We start from the raw sequence: 18,934 nt of genomic DNA, 5'->3' as shown, positions 1-18,934 counted from the left end.
ATAATAGGACATATAAATGAATGGCATATGTACATGTGCAAGTGGTAATATATGTGCAATTCTACCTGCACGCTTCCTCACTCTGGAGATGTACAGTTCTTGGAGGGTGGGGGATTAACAATAAACCTGTCAGCATTCCTAACTGTCTTTTGTAGTTTCCTTCTGTCTGATTTGGTGGCTGAACCAAACCAGACAGTTATAGCTGTACACAGAAGAGACTCAGTGACTGCCAAATTGAACTGTATCAGCAGCACCTGTCGCAGGTTGAACTTAGTACAACCTCTGCTGAGCCTTCTTCACAATGGAGTCTATGTGGGTGCTGCCACAGTGCTGTTCTGGATGGAGGTGGTGGTGGTGGTGTAGGGGGATTTCTCTTTAAGTCCACTATCTCCACTCTACTCCACTGTTTTGAGCATGTTCAGCTCAAGATTGTTGTGACTGCCCCAGACAGCCAGCTGTTCAACCTCCCATCTGTATGCCGTGACCATGGTAAATTATTTAATTTTTTTAGTGACTGGTTAAGTTCTCATGTCTTGACTAGGTTGAGTTGCAGGTGGTGTTCCTTCATCCAGGCCGAGATGTCTGCCAGGCAGGCAGTGATTCGAGCAGTCACTGTGGTGTTGTTGGGCTGGAAAGACAAGTAGAGTTGCGTGTCATCGGCGTAGCAGTGGTAAGAGAAACCATGTGAATGAATGATGGGTCCCAGTGATGTTGTGTATATAGAGAAGAGAAGTGGCCCAAGCACTGATCCCTGAGGTACCCCAGTAAGTAATTGATGTGGCTTGGACACCTCACCTCTCCAGGCTACCTTGAAGGACCTACCTGAGAGATAGGAGTTAAACCAGTCAAGCACAGTTCCTGTGATGCCCAGAGAAGAGAGGGTGGAGAGTAGGATATGATGGTTGACTGTGTCAAAGGCTGCAGAAAGGTCCTGCAGAAACAGAACGATGATCTGGATTCAGATTTCGATTGTCTCAGTGACTCGGTGACAGACAGCAGGGCAGTCTCGGTGGAGTGTCCGCTTTTGAAGCCTGACTTATTGTCATCCAGCAGCTTGTTCTGTGAGAGATGGGCAGAGATTTGATTGAAAACTGCCCTTTCAAGTCTTTTTGCCATGAATGGGATTAGAGAGACTGGTCTGTAGTGTTCTATCTGTGTGGGGTTAAGTGCAGGTTTTTTCAGAAGCAGGGTAACTCAAGCCTGCTTAAATGTAGTGGGAAAAGTGCCTGTAAGTAGAGACGTGTTAATTATGTGCGTGAGTCCGGTTAAGTTGGATGGAGAGATTGCCTGGAGAAGGTGAGAAGGAATAGGGTCAAGGGAACAAGTGGTGGGGTGGTTGCTCAACAAAGAGTTTAGAGACCTCAGTGTCAGTCAGAGGAGAAAACATAGTTTGACAGGGTGTAGTGCTGTGAAGGTATTGCTGATGGTTGTAACCTTATTAGTAAAAAATGTGGTGAAGATATCTGCTGTCAGTGACGTGTCAGGTGGTGGAGGTAGAGGGCATAAAAGTCTGTTGAATGTTCAAAACTAGCTACGAGTGTCTGTGGTGCTGTTGATCTTTGTCTGGTAAAAGGAGGTTTTTGCAGCATTAACGATATCTGAGAAAGTTGCAAGCAGAAGCTGATACTTACATAGATCTGCTGGATCTTTAGATTTCCACCATCTCTTCTCAGCTGCCCTGAGGTCAGTCCAATATTCATGAAGGACGTCAGACAGCCAAGGGCTGGGTGGTGTAGTACATGCTGGTCTAGAGGAGAGAGGACAGATGTTGTCTAGACAGGTTGTTAAAGTAGAGCTAAGTGTGTCTGTGGCAGTGTTTACATCAAGCGTGGAAAACACATTTATTGTGGGAAGAGAGGTAGAGACATCAGTCGAAAGGTGAGATGGTGAAAGGGAGTTTACAGCGAAAAGAAACCAAAAGTGGAGTCTGTTTTAATGTAGATGGGAGAGACATATTGAATTGAACAAAGTAGTGATCAGAGACATGTAAAGGTGTAACAAGAATATTTGAGGTGGTACAGTTACGTGTAAAAATTAGGTCCAGCTGGTTGTCCGATCTGTGAGTTGCAGTGGTGTGTAGTCTTTCCAAGTCAAATGAGGCCAGAAGAGCATTCAGTTCAGTGGCCTGGGGCTTGTCTTTGTGTATGTTGAAACCACCAAGAACGAAATGTGGCCTACCATCCTCTGGCAAGGAGGAGAGCAGGACATCCAACTCCTCAAGGAAGTTTGACCTGGAGGGCGATAGAGGACAACATCATGTATTTTTGTGGGTTGCACTGTAGTAATGGCATGGAATTCAAAAGATGTATGGTTACATATTGAAGCCTGAGGTGAAAAAGTCCAGCTGTTATGAATGAGCAAACCTGTTCCCCCACCCCTACCGGTATGTCGAGGGGTGTGAGAGAAGGAGTTGTTGTTGGAGAGAGCAGCAGGTGTTGCTGTATCTTCTGGACGTATCCATGTCTCCGTCAGTGCCAGGATGCTGAGGGTGGACTGTGGGGCAAAGGCTGGAATGAAGTCAGCTTTGTTCACAGCAGACTGGCAGTTCCAGAGTCCCACTGAGAATGAGAGCTTGAAGAGCAAAGTGGCCGTAGGTTGTAGGTTGCATTTGGTCTTGCATCTATATCTTGTAAACGGTCTATAACAGATAACAGCGATATGTAGGGATAAGAAGTAGACATGCTAGTATGTTGAAGGAAAGAATAAGTGAAGATATAAAATTAAAAGATACTTAAGTGCTATGGTGAGTGGCACCTTGTCGGTGTCCTTGCTCGGTGGACTCGCACAGGAAGACTCGCTGGTCTTTACACAAAAAGGTCTTAACACGAGGAGGGCTTTACACGAGAGCTACCACTTCCGCTGCCGCTTCCGCTTCAGCATTCAGTCAACTATATACACGATTTTAATGAGCCGTTCAATGGGAAAAAAAGCATGCCACACCTTAATGCTACTTAGTATAACAAAGCCAGTCACGTGGTCAACCGAAATTAAGGGATGCGCGAGGTGCCAAGCTCGGGAACAAACACGACTTACATACACCGCAAATAGATTATGCTGCACTTTAGCAATAAATAATACTTTAAAACAAGTGAAGCACTGTTTACAGACACTAAAACAACAATAGTTTTACACACACTTGATAATCAACTCTAAATCTAGCAGCGAATACTATGGGAAAAGTCAAAACTATATAGCGCATACATACACCGCAACACACATTTAAGCGACAAACAGTAAACAAACAGCACCGATCTAGCAATGAATATCACTCTGTAACAACATTAAAACAATTAAATAAACACACTGACATACAACTGCAGACTCCTGTAGATAGATCACTTCTCCTGTAGGATATAATGCAGTCCTATATTGACAGCATCATAAAAACACCTGTTTGCTAAGCAAACTGAAGGGGGTCCAGCAGGGGTTCAGTGATGTCCTTCAGGTAGGTAAAACCAGTCTCTCAAATGACTTCATGGCACAGACGTGAGAGACAGGTCTGTAGTCATTAAGTCCTGTGATTAGTTTTTATTTGGTGTGTGTGTGAAGTGAAGATCAGAGATGAATGTGAGACTGGGCTTTTCAAACCTCCAGTAAAACATATTCAGTTCATCAGCCATTAGTTGACTCTCTACAGAGTGAGGGGAGGTGTCTTGTACTTAGTGATGCTTTTCAGGCCTTTCTACACAGATGCAAGATCGTTGGCAGAAATTATTTTTTCATCTTTTCAGAATAGCTTCTTTTAACCACTCTGATTTCCTTAGTCAGTGTGTTTCTGGGCTGGTTGTACAATACTTTATCCCCTCTTCTGTAAGCATCCTCTTTGGCATGATGAATGAGTTTTCCTGTAAATTATGGTTTATCTGGTTATCATGGTACATGGTTAACATTCACTGAGAACTTTATTAGGAACACCTGTACACCTATTTATTCTTGCAATCAACCAATCATGTGGCAGTAGTGCAATGCATAAAATCATGCAGATAAAGGTCAGGAGCTTCAGTTAATGTTCACCTCAACCATCAGAATACTGAAAAAAATCTCAGTAATTTTGACGATGGCATGATTGATGGTGCCAGATGGGCTGGTTTGAGTATTTCTGTAACTGCTGATATCCTGGGATTTTCAAGCACAACAGTCTCTAGAGTTTACTCAGAATGGTGCCAAAAACAAAAAACATCCAGTGAGTGGCAGTTTTGCAGATGGAAATGGCTTGTTGATGAGAAAGGTCAACGGAGAATGGCCAGACTGTTTCAAGCTGACAGAAAGGCAACAGTAACTCAAATAACCACTCTGTACAATTGTAGTGAACAGAATAGCATCTCAGAATGCATAACATGTCGAACCTTGAGGCGGACGGGCTACAACAGCAGAAGACCACAGCGGGCACTTTATTAGAACCATAGTTGTCCTAATAAAGTGCTCAGTGAGTGTAAATAAAACTTCTGATAAGCTAATCCTATCCAGAGAGCAGCTGCAACCCAGATAAATGGAACAAGTTAAAATATCAGAATAGAGAGATGGGCAACATGAAAATACCACTATTAAAAACAATATGTATATTATCCGTATTTTATATATGCATATATATAATTATTATTATTCTTTTTTTTAAATGTGTCTCTGGTGCTGCTGTCTCTGCATTTGGAATGATAAGTAGTTATTGCATTGTGTAGGGCAGGGCAGAATATGGCATATATGGTTGTATGGCATTGTAATGTGTACTCCCTTACTGCCAACCTAGAAAGGGAAACTGAGCACCACCTGGAGGTTGGAATTATGTCTAACAATATTCAGCCCATAAACCTTTTTGAACTGTAAAGCATTATCTGCTGATGAGACACCTGATGGCATGCATGAATAGAGAGAGATAAGCAGACTGGAAAAATGAAGTAAAGTGCTTCTTTCAAGAAGAAACCCATCTTTCATTGAAAGATAACTTAAGACACAAAACTATTATCTACTTGTCACTCAGCATAGGAGAGAACATGTTAAAAATGTATTTTGTGACAGTGGCAATGTGATTGTGTGACTGAACCTTTTGAGAAAACTGATACACACAATGTACAGGTAGAAATTAAGATGACCTATTACACTTTCATTTTTCATGCTCTTTCAAATCTCTACCATGTAAACCACGGTAAGCCAACATACTATGGTTCCACTCATAACACTCATAACCTGGTTTTAGCCACAACTGTCAGCAAACAAACAAACCAGCAGGAAGATTTGTGAAAGCCACTTACGCCTGTTTGAAGGACAGCCCATAAGGTGAACTACAGTATTATGACAGTTTCAGGTAGAGACGCTGGAAGCAAGACAGATAAAAAAACTTTTCACTTTTGTATTATTCTACAAACCTTCTAAATGTAAATGCATTTACATAATATTTAATATAATTTCAGAGTGATAATTACTTACCTTTGAGCACATTTAGGCACTTGTTAACTGTTTTTCTTTTTTCAAAAGTGGATTACATTGATCAAAAGTGGATTACATTGATCAAAAGTGGATTACATTGAATGAATCAATCACAATGGAGATTACTTTGCATATAAAATAGACTACTTGAGATGTTATGAAATGTCAAATGTGATTAAAATGAACAGAAAATGGTTAATCCTTTTCTGAAGTGGTTAGTGGTTAATCAAAAAAAGCATCTTGTTGTTTAAAAGCATTTACCTAAATTGACAAATCACCTTTTTCAGCCGCGCCTCTGCTCTTCCAAATTTTGTCATCTAACTTCCTGTTTATATTAGAGTGTAATACTAGTCGATCAAAATGGATTATGTGTGAGCGCACAGAAAGCATTTTCAGCAAGAGTTGATGGTGTGAGTCTACAGCCCCCCTTTACTATGTGGAAATTCTTGTGAGGTTTATTTTCTGTCACTCTAAATGTTTGTTTTTTCTGACACCCGTGGAGGTAAATTAGACCTGGCAGATCACATTCAGACAGCTATGACACACTGCACTTTTTCATGACACAAGCGTTTAATTGTTATACTTGTAATTCTTCTTAATTTTTAGGTTTCAACTTGTTAATAATTTGTGTTGAAATGTGAAGTTGATATGAAATTTCCAACAGTGACAGCTTGTATCATTACACATGCAAGTTCAACATTAAAGAAAATTACATTGGTACTTTTTAAAATGTATTTCTCACCCAACATTTTTAGAGGCTTAAATGTGATTAAAATAGTTGTGTGTGTGTGTGTGTGTGTGTGTGTGTGTGTGTGTGTGTGTGTGTGTGTGTGTGTGTGTGTGTGTGTGTGTGTGTGTGTGTGTGTGTGTGTGTGTGTGTGTGTGTGTGTAAATATTAAGTTGCACCCTTTCCCCATACCGGTCTAACACTCAAAAAATCTACTCACCTTAACTATAACACAATGGGTGAATGACATGAGTAGATGACCAGAAGTGTCTTACGAGATATTTGTAATGACTTTTTGTTGTCTCTTGAAGTTTCATGAGCACAGAGGCACATCAGTACATCCACAGCATGAAGGTAGGATCTTGTGTATTTATGAAATAAATACTCTTGTTTTAAAATCTCCCTGTTTTCCTTCCAGTTGTTATGGCATCCCCTGAACACTTTAAAATACTCATGATAGCTTTTGACAACTCTATAACCTGTAAATCTACTTCACTAGCTAATTACACTTTGACATCAACACGATAGATATCTATATAAAACAGCTAGAACGGAAGCACAGAGGCAACATTTTCAAGATGGCTGCACGCTAGTTTCTCTGGTGCATATGGTGAATAACTACTGTCCCTATGTTTATACTATATCACTATAACCTCCGGGGCCTTTTACCCCGAGTGTGTAGGATTTTTACTCCCTTGCCAATTTTTATTATAATTTTCTTTAAGAATTTTAATCAAAACAACCTTCCGTTATTATTTCTTTTCAAACAAATTATGTTTCTCCATCAATATTCAATAAAAAGACATACATTTTTAAAATTTTTATACACTTTGTGACAAGAATAAAAGCACATTGTCTTTAAGGTGTGCATTTAGCCCTGTTGTACCCTACTATACAACAAAACTAGTTAGTGAAATATTCTTCTATGAAACGTGATGAGATGAATTTCTTTAAATATGGTATATATTCCTTCAGGGGGAGAAAACAAAAACCATGTCATATTAAAAGTTTAAGGTAGAGCTAAAAGCTGTGTTTTGGCCCATGGTATGTACTACAAATATGGTTTGGAACAGGTACAAAGTGGTCTACCAGCCCTAACTAGCCTGGCCATCTGGTCAAACTCTGCCCATACCAGCTGGCAGTTGATTCATCATTTTGATCAGGTTGGACCACCCAGAAAATAAATGGCCAGCCTTGTCTATAGAAACAATAAACCATGGTAAAAATGATAGGCTAGTATATGTAATCTCAACTATCAGTAAATATCCTGGCTCTAGCTGCTGTTGATCAAGTCAAGTCAACCTTTATTGATAGAGCACATTTAAAAACAACAGAAGTTGACCCAAAGTGCTTCACAGATCAAACAAATAAATAATGACAAATTGATATAAAAACAGATTGATTTAAAGTTAAATATAAAACATAATCAAATAAATAAAAACCTTTAAATACAACATCATGTATTCATCCATTTCAAACTATTCAATGATCTTTTCAAAAGTTACAGAATATAAATATGTTTTTAAAGAAGGTTTAAAAATTGAGAATGATGAAGCTGAACTCACATGGAAAGGAAGACTGTTCCAGAGATTAGGACATATCACAGAAAAGGGACGATCACCCATAGATCTATAGCGAGGAGGAGGAACCCTCAATAAAAGTTGATCATAAGACCTGGGTGCTCGGGTAGGGAAGTAAGGGAGGATAAGGTCACTGATATATTGAGGCGGGAGACCAGAGATAGTGCCTTGTAGGCAATGATCAGAATTTAAAAATCGACCCTGAATCTCACTGGAAGCCAGTATAGAGATGCTAAAACTGGGGAAATGTCCCTCTTTCTTGACCCTGTTGAACTAGCTGTAGGTGGGATAGCGTAGTTTAGGGGAGACCCATGTACAATGAGATGCAATAGTCTAACCTTGATGTAATAAGTGAGTGGATCACAATTTCCAAGTATTTATGGGAAAGAAAATGTTTTATTTTAGCGATAGATATCAGGTGGAAAAAGTCTAACGTCTAAAATCTCTGCAAGACATAGAGGACCTAACTGGGCAACCAGGCCAGGTAAGGAGGACATGGAGATACTTAAATTTAGAACTTCGGTTTTGTTTTATTTAATTGTAAAACATTGTTTGACAGCCAATGTTTGATATCTTTGAAGCAATTTAGGGCGTTCCCAAATGATAACGTGGTTCATGTCAGCTTAAAGTAATATTAATAATTCACAAGAGTCAAATTTAAAAAGTGTCCCACTTTACCTGAAATCGACGGTTTCACGTTTGGGAGTGTAAAAAAAACAAACCCATAAAAATAATTAAATGCAATTTGGCAAAAATAGCCTAAATAACCTACATACTATAGCATTTCTATGCAGTAAAACACAATAAAAGTTTTGTGAAGATGATACAAAAGCGTATTACCTGTTTCCCGGTGGATATTTCGTTGTTTGCTGAGAGATCTTCGGTAGTAGCCTATCTTGACCATTTGCTGAACGGCGAAAACCGTTGTGGCAATTATGAATGCCTATTACATTTTATGGTTCATGAGATTTAAAGGGTCGTAAAACGTAGTTATTCCATTTGTTATAAGGTTGTTATATGGTTTTATGTAGCAACTGAGGTATAGTTTGGAGTGTTACATTTTTGTAATGACGGTAGGTGGCGATATTTATCACAAAGTCATACAAGACTGCAGCAAAACACGAATAAGAAAAGGCACGAATATTTTGCGTATCCACATTTTAGGGAATATTAAAAAAATATTTGTATATGTCTTTATACTTAATAAATAATATTTTAGCTTAACATAAATATTCATGATGCATCTGCCTGTGATGATTTAAGATGACTCAATTCACCTTAATTTCTCTTGTCAGGCCAGCAACATCTTTCTGAAAATACCCTCTTAGCTTGACTGTTGCACCCGGATATTTATTAAGCAGCTAAAGTGGCTTTAGCGAGTATTATAAAGCTTAAGGAATAGAATTTGTTCGAATATGAGCGTGTATTATGTTGTGTTAACCTGACGCTGGGGGCCAACACCAGTTTTAAGTATTGTTGTTCATATACCACTGTGAGAAATGTGAGTCTTTTGTTTTAAACACGAACACAAGCTTGTATTCATATAGCTGTATAGCCTGTCTGGGTCAAATATTTTATCTCTGCTTAAGATATATGTTTGTTTGTTTTTTAAACCAGCATTTTAAACCTTATACATTTAAGTAACATAATGTATTGCGAAGATGTAGGTGTCACTGTTTGCTCTATAGTAGGCAAAGTCAGTGTATGTGATAGTGATTTTAAAACAAATGTCCAGTTATTTTTGCAAATTACTGCTAATATAAATCTTAATCATTGAATGCATGGGCGTTTTGAAAAACAGTATTTCATACCTCTGGTCTTTAGCAACTATCTATCACAAATGGATCTACAATATGTCCAGATAGTGTAACATTTTAAGCCAATTCAAAGCATTTTAAGTCAATTAGAAAATAATAGAATATAATATAGTTTTATTTTAATTTTTTATTTTTCATATGTCAATGAGATGATACAACAAATATAGAACAGGATTAATTACGTTCACACTGAAATTTCATGAGACACAACTGGCTGTCAACACATATTGATCAACATTTAACACTTCAAGGAATATTTCACCCAAAAATGAAAATTCTCTCATCATTTACTCACCCTCATGCCATCCCAGATGTGTATGACCTTCTCAGCCAGGCCCGGCTCCACAGGGGGGCTGGGTGTGCCTGGCCAACCCAATCATGTACTTGGCCCACCTTGAGAACACCTACACCCACCAATCCAACTGTTCGGCCCACCAGGCGGGTCCTATGGCCCACCTTACATCATAGAACTGAAGCCAGGCCTGTTCTCAGCTCTGTTGGTTCTTTCAATGCAAGTGGATGGTGGCCAGAAATTTTAAGGTCCAAAAAGCAGATAAAAGCAGCATAAAAGTAATCCACATGACTCCAGTTGTTAAATCCATATCTTCAAAAGCGATATTATTTGTGTGGGTGGGAAACAGATAAATATTTAAGTCCTTTTTTACTATAAATCTCCACGTTCTCTTTCACATCTGAAAGTCATACATGGCGGCCGTTTAGTTTCACTTTCACATTTATAGAGATTTATAGTAAAAAATATATATATATATATTGATCTGTTTCTCACCGACACCTGTCATATTTCTTTGAAGATATGGATTTAAGCACTGGAGTTATATGGATTAATTTTATGCTGCCTTAATGGGATTTTTGGAGCTTGAAATATCTTGTCACCACTCATTGGTATTGTATGGACCCTCAGAGATGTTATTCTTTTTAAAAATGTTGTTTATGTTCAGCAGAAGAAAGAAAATCACACTGTGGGATGGCATGAGGGCGAGTAAATTATGAAAGAATTTTCATATTTGGGTGAACTAACACTTTAAAACATAAGTTACACATTTGTATTTTCTTAGGCACTTATTGAGTCTAAATAGATGTTCAACTTACATAATAACAGAAATGCAACAATGTAAATAGTCATATCTTACGGTTCATGTGTTGTACTTGCTATAGTTTAATCCCACGTTGGTTCTTTGTCAAATACCAATGTCAAATGTAAATTAAGTCATTCACTGTAACAACAGTGCTACCTTGAGAAACAATAACGAGATATACGGCAACATGCCGTATAATATGTATTTGCGCGCATATGGGATATCTGTATCCCAAATGTGCACACATATTATACTGTATGTTGTTATTCACCACCATTACGCAGAAAATCAACATGATATTTTAGTAATTTGTATGAATATGGCACAAATTTCTCTTTAAAAAAACAAGAAATAGATAGAAAACTTTGATATGTAATAATCATAAAAATATGATTTATTGAAGTATGAACCAATGAAGGCAGTTGCAGCTAAGTGAAGACATATGTGAGTATCCTTATACTTTTTGGCCTATTATTAATCTAGGAACAAATTCTGTTAATAATTCATATGACCTTTTAAAGTTTTATATCTTATCATCTGACAGCATTTTGGTATAATAGTTTTGGATTTTTGGTAAATGGGATTTAATTTGTAAGGGCTAATCACATTTAAAAAAAGGAAACAAAAAACTTTGTTATGAATAAGTTATTCAAATATACATTTGGCTTCATCTTAATTTAATAAAAAAATCCTGGAGAAATTACATCCAAAGGACATGCATTAACTTGTGCTCTCTTCAATACAAGATGAGTTAAATGAACAGGCTGAAATATAAAATAAGAGAACATACTACTTGTGGCCATAAAATCTTGTGGCTTGTCTAATTAATGCAATATGATGTAATTTGTATTATAATTTGTAAATTGATATTTTTTCTAATTGACTGGCTCTACAATTGGACATTGGCTCATTGGCCAGTTAAGATTAAACACAACAACCAGAAGGGGAACAAAAAGGTTCAAATAGGCATGAAATCTCAAGCACCTTGCTTGACCTAATTACAGTCAATAGCCTCATCTCACCAGATGCCCCATTTTGATGGTGGTGGTGTGTGTATGGGGGTGGGGTGGGGTGGGGGGTGAATTGGGGCTTAAATTCTAGTCATGTATGGGGGTCAGTGTTTTCACAATATGGCTCTGATTGACCTCATTGGTCAGTATTCCATTTTTTATTTTTTAATATAAAAAATATCTATAAATTGATCTGTTTTAAAGTTGTCTGCAAACCTAAAGTTGTTCTCCAGATGTCAATTAATGATATATTCAGAGATTATATAGCATAGCTGAACTCTCAAAGAACATACAGCTCTGCAGGAGATAATATTTGATAATATGGCAATAATCGTTTTCAGCAGCAGTATTGAACCAGTCAATAGTACTTTTTAGGCCTGTGTTTTGGCTGTCAGAGGGTAAAATGTTAAGTAGAAATAATTAATTGTATTCCTTTTAATCAATGCAATAGATTGTCACTTTTACTTGTCCTTTGAGGATTACATGCTTAGATTTTTAAGAATGTATTTAATCTCTGGGAATCAATGGCAATTACATGAAAATCAGATTTACTCAATCCTGGCTTAAGCTATTACACTGATAATAGACCTTCTCACTTTTCCTTCTTCAAGACTGAGTAAATCCTTAAATTAATCTGCTCAACACTGTCTCAAAGTTACAGGCCTAGCTTGTAACATATGGCCTTTTTGCATAGGACAGCCTCCAACTCCAGACAAGCTGATCATGTGAATAAGAGGAAAACAAGGCTGTTCTACATATCTGGACCAAGCCCCTTAAACAAGACAAGCAGCAGCTGGCTAACCATGCCAATCTGCAATCAATGAAATCAAACTTGTGAATTTGGTTTATTTGCCCAACTGAACAGCAAACTTACTTGTCTTATGCAAAATGACAGCATGAGCATATATGGCCTGAATCGTGGTCTGCTGGGACATGAATTATGCAGCGAGTCCAGAGATTTCTGTTTTGTGCAAATGTATGTCACAAAACCAATTTACTTATATTTGTATTTAGAGGAATATTTTGCATAGAATATTCTCCTTTGTTGTGACCAAATTTGTCATAATAGGAAAACATTGATCATGCACTGTGATGTATAATTCTACCAATTCAGTGTGCTTAAAAAACTGGAGTAAACTGGCTCAGAATGTTGATGAAATTATACTTAATAAATTACATACAGTATGAATTATATAAATATGACATAAAATATGCTCTACTTATTATAATATATGTAATTATTTATACTAGATGAAGCTGTACAAAATTAATGTTTTTCTGTAAATTCATTGAATTAATTTAGGAAAAACTTTTGTATTTATAATCTCTCTAAAAATCAAAAATGAACATTCTCTTTGACAGTTCCTTTTAAATTAATCTTTTCACTGAACCGTCAATGTAGTTTATTCTTCAACAGGCTTTTTTTGGAGGAAATTGTGACCATCTATGACCAGCTTTATTTGATTAACACTGAACTGATAAAGACTGACAACTTGTCGAAGACTTCTGTCTGTCTCAGACAATCAGATCAATTATTTATTGTCCCAGCAATGTTTTTCATATGGCATTGTCATCAGAGCTTACTGGTGATTTTAGAAAATGAAACTTGCTTGACATCTGTTACAGTATTATAAGCAAAGTCTGTAAAAGGTTTGAGATAATCCTGCATCTAAATTTACTTTCATTTTCATAAAGGTGTGACTGGTTCTAAATTATTAATATAAATAATTAACATATTATATAATACATTTATAATTACATTTTGTTATCAGTTAATATCAATAATTATATTAGAAGGCTACTGTCTTTTAGACAGCATGAATATAAATAGATCTTTTGAGAGGTGCAATATTGTGCATTGATATCTGTACAAAATGTGTGTTGTTTTTTTTTTTTAAACCAAGGGCTTGATGTTTCTTTGCTTGTTTTTATATAACCACTTAATACTTTTCAGGTAAAATAAATTGACAAAAACAACAACAACAACAACAAAAAACAAAATCCCAGCAAACATTGTTCTTGAAGATGCTTGCACTTTTAATTAGGTAATGGTCCTTGTCATCCACCCCTGGTTGTTTTAGTGGCCCTGGCCAGATGGTAAGTTATCTGTGTTTGTAACACATGGTTTCAGTGGAGCCTTGACTGATAGAGCAGCCAAAGTTAATTGGAATGTCATTAAAGTTTGAGTTAATGGGGGTTGGAGTGGGACGCTAGTTTGAGTGCACTAGTCCTGCTGTTGGATATGTGTGTTTCATTAATAATAATGGATGTTTGGATGGACCAACAAGGGTGGGGCTCCACCTGCTGCCACCTGTTTATACCAGAGCATTATATAAGCATTGCTCATCATTATGGCAAACCAGAAGCCTTAAGCACTAGACTCAAGGACTGCACCACTATCTGGATGTACTTTTTTTGGTGAGCAGAAGAACATTGTGTCTTGTTTTGTCATTATTCTTGTGCATTAGAACATTCTGGATATATATATCCACCTCAAAGAACCAGTTTTGAAGGACATATTTGGCCTTGGTGGACCTTTGGCCCAGTGTGCAGGAGTCATGAAGCCCCGTAGACCAAGCTGTGCAGATTCTGGCTCTGAGTCTGATTCCAGAGATCCAGAGAAGTTTGAGAGTGCAGTTCGGCGAAGGATGGCAGCCAACGCTCGTGAGAGGAAGAGAATGCAGGGCTTGAACACGGCATTCGATCGCCTGCGCAAAGTTGTTCCTCAGTGGGGCCAGGACAAAAAACTCTCTAAATATGAAACCCTGCAGATGGCCCTGAGCTATATCATGGCCCTCAATCGGATCCTGACTGATGCCAGTAGACACACAACTCCTCAAAAGGACTGGCTGAATCTTCAATTTGAAGACCTACAACCAGAGACCTATTCTTGCTTTATGCATTATAACTCATCCATGGAAAATGACTGCATGCATTCCTCTTTCTCCTACGACTACGAAAGTCTCTAAGTTCTCACTTAGACTCGTACGCAATGGAGCATTAATTTGTATCTTTGTTTACGTAGATACAGGAGTCAGTAAATACATTTGTATTACTATGTAATATTTTATATTTATGGTCGGAAAATCAAGTGTTTGATTAGCTTTAATGGAGTCTGAACAATTCTAGGGGTAGAGTTGCGTAATTGTTGCAATAAAATAGTTTTTTCTATGCACTTTTATAAAAATCTTCCACTAGGCGATTGTATTTGATGACTCCATAAAATCACATTTGTCAATGAATCACTAGGTCAAATGTTTTTTTAATCATTATTATTATTGCTTTGTATCAAATATTTTGTGAATAGTTAAAGATGAATAAGATATGAGAACTACACTGTGATCATCTTTTGCCAAAATGGCATCTTAAAAATATTAATTTAACAGTGCATGATGATGAACTAAATACAACTTTACAACATGTTAAATGTTTTGTATTTTGTACATTGTGCTGTTCATCAGTATACAAATAAACTTTGAATTCAAAGAACTTGTGCCAATTAAATACTTAATTGTCTAGTTAAACAGCAAATTTTTTATACAATATTTAATATAATATTTAAACAATATTTGTTGTAATAAGTGACAGTCTGAAAGTAGTAATAACAAGTAACAGTCTCAAAATCTAACAAGTAATTTTGGACACACACACAATTTTATTATATATAAAATACATTATTCGTTAGTCTAGTTATGCTGTTGTTATAACAAAATATAGTTCCCTCTATTTTGAAAAGCAAGGTTAGCAATGAAATAAAATTTTATTATAGTTTTTATTTTTTATTTTTTTACCTAAACACAAATAAATGGTCTCTCTGGTGTTGTAGCCAGACGGAAGAGATAAACACATTTCAGTGAAACCCTCTGTGTCCCAAGATAAGACTGCACCAAACAAATGTCTTTGCTGTCAGTAAAGTGAAGATGTAAATAATGGTTAAACAACACTGAATGACGTCAGAATTGACCTGTGTATCTATTTAGCTGTTTACAAGATACTATAAAAAGGAAGGGGAATTAAAAGTATAACAATTTATCATTTAAATAACCAAATAATCCAAATTTGTATATTTTTTAATCTGATAGTCATTTTTATTTGGTTCAGCTCATTTCCTAAACCAACAGAACGTCCTGTATTTATAGGTCAAAGATTACCAGGACAGTGAAGAATATAGTTGAAAACTATATTTTCAGACAGAGTGGCACAAGTTTGACTATGGCATCCTTATAATTACTCCTAATCTAGAAAAGAGATTAAACTCTTTGCTGCCCAATGACTGTGTATAAAATGTCTATTCGGTGGTAATGAGGCGTGAACAGCCAGTGCTCAGCCAAAAGCGTGTCTGTGAAGCTTGATACATCCTTCAACTGTCATTACGACCAACCATAATGGCATGATCGCTACACAATAATCTCAGTGAAAGCCACATCCTTATATCTTGTTTATAATGCCTGTTAAAATTATTACTCAACTAGGCCACCACTCATCCATACTTGATTACATGGGATATTGCACTGAACATTCGATCATGGTTTGTGTCATTTAACAGACTCTTTTTAACCAAAGGAACTTACGATGAACACATTTCAGCATCAGTCTACTATAGAGTAACCTGGTTAAGTATCTGGCTTAAGTTCACAATGATGCTTGTGAGGGCAGTAACTCTCAAGTTTATGATTTAAAAGGCTACCACCAAAATGATCAACATACCAAAACATTCAACATAGGAAAATGACAACCATTTCAGGACACAGAAATATGTCAGAACATCATATTTAACTGTTAATGCACTAATTAAGGAACATTTTTGAAATTGGTATTGATTAAACTGTTTCATTAATTTTTTTCTGCTCGGTTGCAAGTGGTTTAGTGGGGGTATTGTGCTGTGTCGTCTACAGATGGCCTCCATGACTCTGATGCTGGGTTGATTGTTGCTGTGCTCTCTGACAGGTGGTCATCCATAAGTTAATGTTCTTCATCATTGAATATATGTTTATTAATTAGGGGGAACTTATAATGCATCCATATTTAATTGATGGCCACAAAGCTAGTGCTGTCACTTGAAGCTTGTCAGCAGTTTTTATTTATGCACTAATTCATTTATTTATGGGAATTTCTTCAACAACAGGCACCTTAATGGGACATGGATTGATTTATATCAAAACTAAAAGATTTAAAAGTTTTATTTTTTATATGAAGGTCACACTAAAGTCTTTACTTTACTTTACCACCATTCTACTTTTTAAAGAACTTATGCGTGTATAGATTTTATTGTTATATCCTTCACTTTTTTTGTTGTTGTTCGTGAAGTATAGCAGAAAATATTACGTACTCTCTAGTTTGAATAAGTTTAAGATTGAAGTTGAGATTGAAGTAAATTCTAGATTTGTACTTGTCTAATTAATTAAGTACAAATTAATCCTCTAGCTTAAGTAAATATTATTTATGATTGTTATCTTCACAATGCTTTATCATATGTCATATTTGCTAATTGTAAGTAAATTTCATTAGTAAATAAAATAAGTACATTTTACTTCAATTTTTGAAGCTGGAGTTCACAGCATACACGGGCTTGAATGATTAATTAGCTTGCAAAGTTTAACTGTTTGCAAGTTGATTTAAACCAATTCGATTTTTTATAGATTGGTAACTTTTTGTTTTGTGACGTCTACTCAAAATGACATGTTCATGATAAAAAAAATTATCTGTTGCTTGTTACTTGTCATCGTGCTTTATGAACTCTGTTTTTTTTTGTCTTCTATTGCCATTAAAGGAAGGTGTCGTTGTCTAATAGACTACAAAGCATACATTAAGCTTCCCTGTGGAAGACTTCCGTGTGTCATGTGGTACATGATTTATTACATTAAAAAAGCATTGAAATCCCAGTACACTTGCTTATTTCAGTGCGTCAATCAAAAATATGGTCTGTTGAACTTACTAGCAATTTCTTTGTGAATTTTGTTTCCTAGTTATTTTTTTAAGTAAACCTCACTCATTTTATTTTTCAGATTTAAACCTTAAAATAAAATAAAAATCCATCATAAATATATAATATACATAATTTATTGTTTAAAAACTATGATAATCTTAACAAGAAGTGAAATAATCATGAACCATTTAAAATGTACTTCTATAAAATTATTTTTATAATATGATAAATTATGACTGCAGTCGTATTAACCACATCAAAATTAGTGTGCATAGTTATCAAGCAGACAAAAGTGGGAGAGCATGTTTGAGATGAAACAAAAAGAAAGAAATGAAAGAAATAACAATGGAAATATCACTTATAATGGGTCATTTCTTATCAAGCTGTCTAATTTGATCATTTATAATTTTGTCAAACTATGCATGGTATGACATTTTTTTTAAAATGTATTTGGATACATAAAATGGTAGGAATGAAATTAGCAAGACAAGAGAGTCTTCAATTTTACTCCAAAAATGTATAAAATGCCACATTGACCCCCAACATTTCCATCACTGAAGGCTATAAAAAACACCACACAAAATTGTAGATGTGGTGGAAATGTCCTGCATGTTGACAATGTTGGAGAATTCTCCTGTGATGTATGATCATTGTTCGCTGACAAAATAAATAAACTGGTGAAAGAGTGATCATATTCACTGCAAAAACAAAAACAATCTAATTGTTTCAACTTAAAAAAGTAAGTGTGTGTGCTGCTGTAAAATTTTAAGTTGTGTCAACTTAAGAGAGAATGTTGAGGGAAATTTAACAGAACACGACAGAAGTTGAAAGTTGAAATCAATATAACTTGTTTTAAGATGTCTTTATGTCTTCTTAAGTAAACTTGACTTTCTTAGCTCAATCAACTTCATTCTATTTCAACTGAAATAAATATAGCAGTTTAATTACTTATATTATCATTAAATATCACTGACGATAACCATAGAAGCATTGGGGCTATACCATTGTCAGAGTTCAAATAAACTATAATTTCATGAGAAATGGCCAACTGATAATAAGAGATCAATGTTTTACCCCTCTATCATACTCTGACTTAAGCTTAAGAGTAAAAATATGAGCTTTGAATTATTACATGACAAATAACTGAAGGTGACAACAAACACTATAACCAAGAGCATAAATAAAATCAGCAAGAAGTAAAAACATTTTTAAAGTAAGACAATAACACTGCAATCTGCATAATTTATTTATGCAGCAGAAAATGCTGGGAGTCCGAATTGAACGTGATTTGTGTATTTCAATTGACTTTTTTTTTAAAGTTCAATAACTTATCACAAGTTTAGCCAACAAAAACTT

General features: G+C 36.0%; 1 protein-coding gene across 1 annotated transcript; it reads left to right on the top strand.

The window, feature by feature from the left end:
- Nucleotides 1-14,067: 14,067 nt before the first annotated feature.
- On the top strand, nt 14,068-14,876 carry atoh7 (atonal bHLH transcription factor 7). Its single transcript, XM_052151727.1, has one exon. It carries the CDS (start codon nt 14,211-14,213, stop codon nt 14,619-14,621), a length of 411 nt encoding a protein of 136 aa, XP_052007687.1. The 5' UTR covers nt 14,068-14,210; the 3' UTR covers nt 14,622-14,876.
- The last annotated feature ends 4,058 nt before the right edge of the window (nt 14,877-18,934 follow it).

Source organism: Xyrauchen texanus, chromosome 20 (assembly GCF_025860055.1).
Source record: "Xyrauchen texanus isolate HMW12.3.18 chromosome 20, RBS_HiC_50CHRs, whole genome shotgun sequence".
Taxonomy (NCBI): Eukaryota; Metazoa; Chordata; class Actinopteri; order Cypriniformes; family Catostomidae; genus Xyrauchen; species Xyrauchen texanus.
Note: the sequence above shows the minus strand (reverse complement) of the source record. Positions and strands in the feature narration are given on the sequence as shown.

Coding starts and splice junctions, on each gene's coding strand:
- atoh7 (XM_052151727.1), top strand. CDS start 14,211: ATGAAGCCCCGTAGACCAAGCTGTGCAGATTCTGGCTCTGAGTCTGAT.